The sequence below is a fragment of the Ornithodoros turicata genome, unplaced genomic scaffold (assembly GCF_037126465.1).
Source record: "Ornithodoros turicata isolate Travis unplaced genomic scaffold, ASM3712646v1 ctg00001291.1, whole genome shotgun sequence".
Classification (NCBI taxonomy): domain Eukaryota; kingdom Metazoa; phylum Arthropoda; class Arachnida; order Ixodida; family Argasidae; genus Ornithodoros; species Ornithodoros turicata.
The window spans coordinates 30,223-40,231 of record NW_026999537.1 but is presented as its reverse complement, the minus strand read 5'-3'; the positions used below and the strand labels follow the sequence as shown (position 1 = coordinate 40,231).

The following is a 10,009-nucleotide window of genomic DNA, read 5'->3' as shown; positions in this document are numbered from 1 at the left end:
CCCAAGCAGGGTACCCAAGCTTGCAGCCAGCGATGCTGGAATGATTATTTTATTTGATTTCATTTCATTTTGAGTCATTATCGGCTCACCTATTTAGTGAAGACCTATGAACACATGTTCAGTGGTTTGGTTTAAAAATGGTGAGAGCTACAGTGTGTAGCGAATGATGTTCACATTTGTCCGTTCTGCTCTATAGTATTCTTGCAAAATATATGGGTGCAAGAAAATAAAAGGAAAACGAAGAAGACAATTCACTCCTGTATGATGAGCGCTGTGTAGAAGCACGGCACCGTTTTCTTTGTGGAGGTATAGCGAACGCGCATTCCTTTCTTTCTTTTTTGGTTCGCGTCGGCCGAGTGGCGATATCCTATTACATCCGGAACGAGGACCTATTGCTTTGCGATCGCATACAAAAGTGAGCCATCTTTTGACGATGGTAGGATAATTATTGACCTGAGGAATAATATGGATTTATGTGGTTGTGGTGGACTTTGTGTTTGTGATTGTGAAAATGTGAGTGTGTGTCTGTGTATGTGTGAACCAGGGATCCCACTTGACAAGTAAGTTCTTTGTGTGTGCTTTTTCATGTGACACGAGTGATACATTTATGTGCCATTGCGTGGAATAGTGGCTTAAAAAATAAGGGAAGCAGCGCTTGCATTGCTATCTGTAGGATAGACCGAGAGCGTTTTTAATGGAATTACCTCGCGAACCTGGTGAAGTCTTCGTTTTGGGCAGGCTATTTTATGAGAGCCGGTCCTGTTGCGATGCATTTGATACGCTTTCCTGAAGCCGCGTGCTTTGTTCTTGTAGTGTGGTTTACGCCTTTATCAATAGAAATGAAAAGAAGTGTTTGTTTGTTTGTTTGTATGTTTGTTTGTTTGTTTGTTAGTATGTGTCGCTCACGTTCGTAGCGCTGTTCAAGCTTTATTTGCTTTGCAAAAATTCAGACTTTATGGTATTAAGCTGTTCGAGTAGAAGTGACTTTCCCTGCTCGCTTAAGATAAATTGTGTATCCCTGCCCTGTGCTTTCTTCACGCAGGGACAATGCAAATGAGTATTTAGCATTACGCAATAATTATCTGATAGCAGAAATGGGTGTCTTTGTCACAGTTTATTAGCGTGTGTGTCGATATTTTATTTTATTTTTTTCTCTTATTGCTATTCGAGCAAAAGTGCGTGTAATTTTCGCTGCTCTTTTCTTATTTTCTCTACTTTTATGTAGAAGAAAGCCTCCTGCGTAAAAGCTGAATAATGTTCTATCAGTGGAAGTGGGGTTGTTTGTTTGATTTTGTTGGGTGTTCGATATCTTGATGAAGTAAGCAGTGCTTAATTTTGCAGGGTTTTGAGCAGAAATGCTGGTATCTGAGCACGGAGTAGAAATTGCTATATTTCTCTGCTCCCTAAGAAACTTTGTACGTCGTTTTCCAAGCAGACCGCGTTTAGTTTACGCGAAATGAACTTATGTATGCTCTATGATGATCCGCCGCAGGCTTAGCCCTTTTCCCCGATCACCAGTGTTTTGGCATTCGATGTCGCATGTCTAGACTTGTTCAGTAGTGTCTTTCTTGCTGCAATTTTTACCCTTCGCTGATATCTTGTTGCTGTCATGTTGTGCTAGCCGCGTAGCGATAAGCGGTGATTCTCCGATTATTCCCAGGCGGTACGGCTTAAGCCTTTTCCCTGCTCACTGAAGGAAATTTGTGTATCCCTGTCCTGTGCTTTCTTTACGCAAGGGTAATGCGTCTGTGTATGTGGCACTATCATATACCAGACATGAGTGTCTTTTTATTGGTTTATTGGCATATGCTTCAGGTTTTTAAGTCAAGCAAAAGTGCGTGTAATATTTCGCTGCTCTTTTTCTTATTTTCTCTACTTTTATGTAGAAGAAAGCCTCCTGCGTAAAAGCTGAATAGTGTTCTACCAGTGGAAGTTGGGGTTGTTTGTTTGATTTTGTTGGGTGTTAGATATCTTGACGAAGTAAGCAGTGCTTAATTTTGCAGGTTTCTGAGCAGAAATGCTGGTATCTGAGCACGGAGTAGAAATTTCTATATTTCTCTGCTCCTTAAGAAAATTTGTACGTCGTTTTCCAAGCAGACCGCGTTTAGTTTACGCGAAGTAGAAAAATGAAGTTGTGTATGCTCTATGATGATCCGCCGCGGGCTTAGGCCTTTTCCCCGATGAGCAGTGTTTTGTATGCGATGTCGCATGTCTGGACTTGATCAGTGTTGCAATTTTTACCCTTTGTTAATATCTTGTTGTTGTTGTTGTTGTCGTCTTGTGTTAGACGTTGAGCTTCGTAGCGATGTGCGGTAACGCTACGATTATTCCTGAGCGCTCCGTGTGTTTAATGCGTTGTCCTCTGTGCGTGCATGCGTGTGCTTTTTTTCTCCTGATTTGTGACGTCATCGTGGCATGTCTGGACTTGTTTAGCAGTGTTGCAGTTCTTCCCGCTGCTAGTATCTTGTTGGTGTCATGTTGTGCTAGCCGCGTGGCGATGTGTGGTGATCTGAGGTCTTAAGCCTTTTCCCTGCTCACCTAAGGAAATTTGTGTATCCCTGTCCTGTGCTTTCTTTACGCAAGGGTAATGCGACTGTGTATGTGACATTATGCAAGAATTATCTGGTGGCAGAAATAGGTGTCTTTTTCTCAGTGTATTGGCGTGAGCTACGGTTTCTTGCAGTTACAGCTATTGGAGCACACATGCGTGTAATTTTTCGCGGTTCTTTTCTCCTTTCACGGCTTTTACTTAGAATGTAGATGAGGGGAAACAGTCAGCATCCAGGTAGAGCAGGAGAAAGCCGCTCGGCAGAGGAGAGAGTTCATGAGAATGGAATTTGTTTGTTTTTTGTTATATGTTGCGTGTTAGTATTCGCTTTCCTCGATATGTTGAGGAAGTCAGCCGTTATAGGTATCTGAGCAGAAATGCTGGTATCTGAGCACGGAGTAGAAATATTTCTCTGCTCGTTAAGAAAATTTGTACGTCGTTTTCCAAGCAGACCGCGTTTAGTTTACGCAAAATAGAAAAAATGAAGTTGTGTACGCTCTATGATGATCCGCCGCAGGCTTAGGCCTTTTCCCCGATGAGCAGTGTTTTGTATGCGATGTCGCATGTCTGGACTTGTTCGGTAGTGTTGCAATTTTTACCCTTCGCTAATATCTTGTTGGTGTCGTCTTGTGTTAGACGTTTAGCTTCGTAGCGATGTGCGGTGACGCTACAATTATTCCTGAGCGCTCCGTGTGTTTAATGCGTTGTCCTCTGTGCGTGCGTGCGTGTGCTTTTTTTTCTTTTTTTTTCTTCCTGATTTGTGACGCCATCGTGGCATGTCTGGACTTGTTTAGCAGTGTTGCAGTTCTTCCCGCTGCTAGTATCTTGTTGGTGTCATGTTGTGCTAGCCGCGTGGCGATGTGTCGTGACCTGTGGTCTTAAGCCTTTTCCCTGCTCACCTAAGGAAATTTGTGTATCCGTGTCCTGTGCTTTCTTTGCGACAATGCGTCTGTGTATGTGGCACTATCAGATACCAGACATGAGTGCCTTTTTCCTTGTTTATTGGCATATGCTTCAGGTCGAGCACAAGCGCGCGCAATTTTTCGCTGCTCTCTTCTTCAAATCACCGATTTTACGCAGAAGAAAGTCGCATGGTGCAGCTGAGAAGAGGGTTTCTCTGATTGTTTGTTTGATTTTGTTGGGTGTTCGATATGTTGAGGAAGTCAGCTGTTAAAGGTATCCGTGAAGAAATGCTTGCATCTGAGCGCAGGATAGGAATTCCTGAAGCACGGCACCCTCAGTGTAAATTAATTATTTTGGATATGAGTCTGCTTCCCTGCATGACAAGGCTGAAATGGGAAGAGAGAAAAATTTGGTGCGCTTCATTAGTAGCGATCCAAGTAATAGGGCAATTATAGTTTCCATAGAAAGTTGGGCTCCTAAAATTATAGTTTAGTTGTAGTTTTTCTAAACTGCAATGCAATAATCATTAATATAGTATAGGAATGCTATCGTGTTCCCGTAAAGGCGTTCTGTCTTGTGCTTTGGAATGCGCGAATAGAACTTTGCTCCCAGGCTTTCCCGCCATTATGCTCGCAATGCGCGAATGGAACTTTGCCCACCCGGCTTCCGCGCCTTTTTTGCTCGCAGGTGTAGCCTCAGACAACGAATGTATGAGCATAGAAAGGGTCATGTATTACATAAGCCTGGAGGTGATGTTGAGTGGTCTCACTTATTATTTTAAAAGAGCAGTTGCAGTTTACTGTAATTCTAATGACCATGATGAGCCTTTGGGGTGAAAATCGTTAATATGCGGGGTGCTTTTTTGTTGAATTTTAATGAGAGAATCAATGTCATTAAGAGTAGGACAAAGGAAATAATCTTGCGATTCAATAAATAATAGGAGTCTTTGCCGGTGTCTTCTTCTTCAGACAAGATGTGATGACGTCACGCAGTCTGTAGCAATGCGTTGACTGTTACTGAAAAAAGTGTAGCAAAATGGTGTGTATTCCCCTGGACAGATATATGATGAGCACTGTTTTTGAATAAGAGGAGTGCGTGTGCTTAGAAATAGTTTGATGCTGGTTTCCTTCTTTGTTTCTTTTCGCTTTTTCCCCCCTTGTCTGACAAACATGTGCTGACATGCTTGGGCTTGTTCTGACATGCTTTCCTTCTGCATGTAGTTTTTTTCTTTTTGTACAAGGCATATTCTTGACGATAGTGCTGCCTTGAATGGGAGTAGAGCTATTCTTAATAATTTTGCGATTCATTTAGTTCAGAGAGTAACCGCGAGGGGGACAGGTGTGTGACTTTATGTCTTGCTGAACCATTTTTTTTTTTTCCTGTACAGTAAGACTTTGGGAATGAAATGCTACAATCTCCTCTTGTCTATGGTGTTTTTCTGCAATAGTTCCCTACGCAATCATTATAGTAGAATAAAGGAAATAATCTAGGGATAGTGGTTCAATAAATAACAGGTGCCCTGTCTAGAGCGTACGCGTCCTTGAGCCACGCACCTGCATGATGACCGTATACCGAGAGACTATTGTTTCAGGTTGACCTTGTCTAGAGGAGCATTAGTGGAAAAAAACTGTGTAGCCCTGAGACAATAGGATGACGTTACGACCAATGAGAACGGCCAGCAGGGGGCGCAAGGATTCACTTCTCTCTTGGACACTGACGGGTCTCGACACGCAAATTCTGCTCCTGGCGTTGGCCGTCAGTGGAAGAGCGTAGCTTCGGTGGGGTTCTGTCTGCCTCTGATGGGGTGCGGATGTGTGGTTCGTCACTGGTGAATGGTGTTCGACGATGCAGGTGGATTTTGTGACGAGCGGATTTACAATGAGGGAATGCTGTGAACGGGAAAAATGATGGTGAGTGTCTTTTTCACTCTGTTCAAGTGTTTGTTTTCCTCTGTTGCCCAGCAGTCGTACGATTTGTCCTGACGTGTCCTGACATGCCCCGATATGCATGCTTTCCTTTGTTGACGCTTAGTATTTTTTTCTCTTTTGACAAGGAACATTGTTGTCTTGACGATAGTGCTGCCCTGAGTTCTGCGCGCGTTGATTTGTTGAGTGTCTAGTCCTCTTATTAGCCGTTGTTGGAGTTACATGTTAGGATGTTTTGTTCTTTTGCAAGTCTCATTTAGTAAGACTTTGGAATTCCTTCGATCAGCTTTCATGCATGGTGCTCTTCTGCAATAGTTTCCTATGCAATCGTTATAGAAGAATAAAGGAAATAATCTTGGGATAGTGATACAATAAATATTAGGTCCCCTGTCTAGAGCGCACGCGTCCTTGAGCCACGCAGGTGCATGATGACGTCATACCATGGCTTCACTGCAGATTGACCAAAGGAGCATTAGTGGAAAAAAACAGTGTAGCCCTGAGACAATAGGATGATGTCTGGACCAATGAGAACTGCCAGCAGGGGGCGCAGGAATGCTCTTCTCACTTAGCCTCACTACCAATGAGAACTGCCAGCAGGGGGCGCAGGAATGCTCTTCTCACTTAGCCTCACGACCAATGAGCAACGAGAGAAGAGGGCGCAGGAATGCTCTTCTCTCTTAGCCTCTCGCAGGTGGCGGCAGGAGCGCGCAGAGGGCGCTACGAGCGCGCGCATGCGTAGCACCCGTAGAGTGGAGCTTACGTCAGTCCACCTCTGGCTCTCGTTGGGAGAAGACGTGTGGTCGTTCGCTCCGTCGACACTTGATCCCTGGCTGTCGACGAGAGCAGTCGCATCGGTCTGCGCTCCTACTGTGGTGAGGTGATTTGTTGTGTAACTAATGCTTTCGCCAACTTTGTTCCCGCTTTGTTTGCGATTTTCGTGCCCGTGCACGTCGGGTGCTGGTTGCTGTTGTCCGGGCATTCCCGTCATTTTCTATCATCTTCTGCCTTGGGAACGGGAGTAGCGCTGGCGTGATTCTTAATAATTTTGTTGTGAGATTAGTTGAGAAAGTAACCGCTAGGGGATGCAGCTGCGGGGCTTTATACAGCAGAAAAACCATTACGAGTCAGTTCTCTGCCTGCCTCTCGGATGGAGCAGTCGCATCGTTCTGCGCTCCTGTTGTGGTGGGATCATTTGTTGTGTAACTAATTGTTTTTTCTTGTTAGCTATTGATGGTTTGCATACTCTTGCTTTCCCAGCCTCTGTATTACGAGTGTTTTTCTCCTTGCATGTCCAGAGCTGTCCTAACCTGCCCAGACATGCCATGATGACGTCACAGCTGACGTCACAGGATGTGCGGAACTGGTGCTGCGATGCTTTGCAACCTGCCTCAGTGCTCCGTCGCCCAGCGGCCTTTCCGGGCCGCCTTCTTCAAGATGATGTCGTTGATCTTCAACTAAACTCCTTCTCTCCACTCTATCTCTATCTTTTTATTTTATTTTCTACCTATTTTTTTATTTTTTATCAGCTCAAGTAGCCGGAAACTCACACAGTGGTCTGGACGTGTCTTAGATGATCCCCAATCAGTGTAATGACTCCCTGGTGGGTCCTGATTAATGTGGGGGGTCCCAATTAGCTCTAATTGCTAATTAATGGCGTCCAGACGAAGATGTGAGTTTCCGGATACTTGAGCTGATCCCATACTACTGATGTCGCACACCAGGAATTCTGTAAAGGGGAAAAAATTAGCAGGAGCTCTTTGGCTGCACGTATTGCATACGTTTGTAAGTCAAACGTCGCCATGCCAGTACTGGACAGCTGTTTCGGCCTTCTTGGGCCTCATCAGCAGTACGCAAGCAGGCAACGTTTGAGCGGATGGCGTCAGAAGGTCACGTGGCACGTGATGCCTCCCGTCAGGGTGTCCTAAGACACCTCTGAAAGCCCTGTGTAAAGCCAGTCAAGTCTATAAAGGGGGAAAAAAATAGCAGGAGCTCTTTGGCTGCACGTATAGCATATGTTTGTAAGTCAAACGTCGCCATGCCAGTACGGGACAGCTGTTTCGGCCTTCTTGGGCCTCATCAGCAGTACGCAGGCAGGCAACGTTTGAGCGGATGGCGTCAGAAGGTCACGTGGCACGTGATGCCGCCCGTCAGGGTGTCCTAAGACACCTCTGAAAGCCCTGTGCAAAGCCAGTCAACTGCATAAAGGGGGAAAAAATTAGCAGGAGCTCTTTGGCTGTACGTATAGCATATGTTTGTAAGTCAAACGTCGCCATGCCAGTACTGAACAGCTTTGCAGAGGGCTTTCAGAGGTGTCTTAGGACACCCTGACGGGAGGCATCACGTGCCACGTGACCTTCTGACGCCATCCGCTCAAACGTTGCCTGCCTGAGTACTGCTGATGAGGCCCAAGAAGGCCGAAACAGCTGTCCAGTACTGGCATGGCGACGTTTGACTTACAACCAGAAATTCTGGTGTTTTCTGGTGTCTGCTCTGTGGTGTTACACACCAGGACTTCTGGTGCCCGCACTTTCTGGTGTTTAAAAATTTTGTGGCCTGGGTGATTATGCTGCAGTGTCTCATGTTTGTGATTGAGGTAGTTGTTTCAATACCGCTGACATATGGTGACTAGAAACACACTTTTTCTTTTATTCTGTCCAGAAGTGTTCGGCTTACCTCCTGAGCTGGCACATTTTTTCAATCAAGTATCGCCTTATTGACTTCGACCTCTTCTTAATATCTTCATTGCCAGCACCATTCATCCTCGCATAGTAGTCGAATATACCTGAAAGAAAGAAAGGTACACGATATGTAATTTGCTTCCTCAAAGGTGACGGGTGAGCATCAAGCACTGGATGCCATACTGAACTCTGCTTATGACTATTCACCACAAAAAAAAAAAGAAAAATGTGGCTGCGTCCCATGAGAGGTATTTGCAATAAAGGGGCAAGTCATATGCGACAAAAGCAGTCCAATGCAGTGCGAAAGACAACAATCAATTACGTGATTGCTAATTGCTTATAAAACCTTTTACACAGCACAAACAAATGCAAAGGCATGTAGATTTTCATGCTCAAAACTACTAATCAATGACATAAAGCCACCAACTTCTTCAGCAAGAATATATAAACTAGCACGTTGATCTGGACACATTTGTATAATATATCAACTGGTACACACCGTGCAAAGACAGAGGACAAAGAGGGAAAGCATAGGGCACAAGCGCTGACCAGCAATGTGGACTGACTTAACCACAATGGCGAACCCTTTGTCTTTCCTCCTTACAAAGAAAATTGGTTCCACTGCACATGAAATACAGGCAACCACTTTCATATTGTATCATATCAAGCGGGCAGCCTGCGGGGGAACTCAACCTCTTTTTTTATAAAGACTGATAGAAGGTTGGCTTTCGCACACCTCTTTGAATTTGTTTAACTTATCGATCTGGAAGGTCGCATTTACTTCACTAGTAAGTTGCTTGGTAGCCTTTATTATGACAGTTGTGTTCCCAAATTCATATACGCAGCCTCACGTTACAATGGACAGCTAAATACCCCGAGGTCGTTCCGGTAAATGTGTCATGGTGGCAAGCGTTGAGACCCTTTCCTGTCTAGGGATGAAGTAGATCTCGTGGCATGGTTGTCTGAAATCTATAGCTTGTGGCAGAATGCTGCATAATTCGCTGTATCATGCTTGAAGGAACTGCACCAATACTGACTATGAGGAGAGCCGGCGCTCAGTAGCCACCCGGAAGGACAGATAATCGTCCGATACACTGACGTCTTCTACTAGTAACCATAATGTGCATCAACACATCAAAATCAACTTAGTAGTGAAGGGGCTCGTTCTTTTATTCCCCATATTCCCACCAGCAACGGGGTAGAGTATCGCCTGTGGCGATGAACCTCCCGACTCTCCAAAGCCAAAATAAAGTTGTTTTCAACTTAGTAGGATTATGTACTCACAGTGAATGGCTTTCAGCGTCTGAGGTGTCAGGGGGCCCTGTGCTGTCTTGCCTTCTGCAGTGTGCCTGTTGGACAGCTTTCCAGTCACGCTGCGGCGTGCTAATTGCACGGTCGACCAAATGGCCACAGCGCTGTCCTTTACAAAGAGCGAGTCCTTTGACGAAGACATAAGTTTCTCCCAGACAGTCTTATCCAGCCAAATGTTGTGGCCTGCATGGACCTGCACGAGCAGACACAGTAGTTATGTATCTGAAAAACCCCTAGCTTGAAACAAGAAGCCAAACAACACAAGCCAAAAACCAGCATATGGACAATCATCATTAGTTATAGTCAATACACCAAACCAAAAGCTCACCAGCCCACTTTCCTCTGCTCATACTGAAACTGCTCGTGTGCCAGTACAAGAAGCCCCTGCGTGCTGTGTGTGATCTAGTGCCGATGGGGTGCTGTCCTTGCTTGACAGTAGGGTCGACGGTGTGGGCGGGGTCGACGATAGGGGCTGGGTCGACAATGGGGGTGGGGTTGTAATGGCACGATTGTCATTGTCAACGTTCTCGAACACGTCACACAAGGTCCCAGGTGTCCCGTCCGGAGTAGTTACTGGTTGTTGCAGTCATCACAGTGTAAGTCTTCCAGGATGAGGCTTGACTGGAAGTACCTAGAATATAGAT

The 10,009-nt window shown here is 45.2% G+C and overlaps 1 protein-coding gene and 1 long non-coding RNA gene across 2 annotated transcripts; one reads left to right on the top strand and one right to left on the bottom strand.

The window, feature by feature from the left end:
- The first annotated feature begins 410 nt into the window (after nt 1-410).
- Nucleotides 411-7,080, top strand: LOC135376773 (uncharacterized). Its single transcript, XR_010417841.1, has 3 exons — nt 411-560; nt 5,043-5,361; nt 6,672-7,080. It is a non-coding gene; the product is annotated as an uncharacterized LOC135376773 (long non-coding RNA).
- Nucleotides 7,081-8,045: 965 nt separating this feature from the next.
- Nucleotides 8,046-9,715, bottom strand: LOC135376774 (BEN domain-containing protein 5-like). The gene is made up of 3 exons (XM_064609250.1): nt 9,683-9,715; nt 9,339-9,558; nt 8,046-8,158 (listed from the first exon to the last, which is right to left on the bottom strand). The coding sequence occupies exons 1-3, from the start codon at nt 9,713-9,715 to the stop codon at nt 8,046-8,048; spliced, it is 366 nt and encodes a 121-aa protein (XP_064465320.1).
- Between the last annotated feature and the right edge of the window lie 294 nt (nt 9,716-10,009).

Bases quoted from the DNA above. Each gene is read 5' to 3' on its own strand.
- LOC135376774 (XM_064609250.1), bottom strand. From the start codon at position 9,715: ATGAGCAGAGGAAAGTGGGCTGGTGAGCTTTTG. The intron at 9,559-9,682 runs GTTTGGTGTATT...CTGCTCGTGCAG, and splicing joins AGTGGGCTGGTGAGCTTTTG to GTCCATGCAGGCCACAACAT. The intron at 8,159-9,338 runs GTGAGTACATAA...TCTTTCTTTCAG, and splicing joins GACGCTGAAAGCCATTCACT to GTATATTCGACTACTATGCG.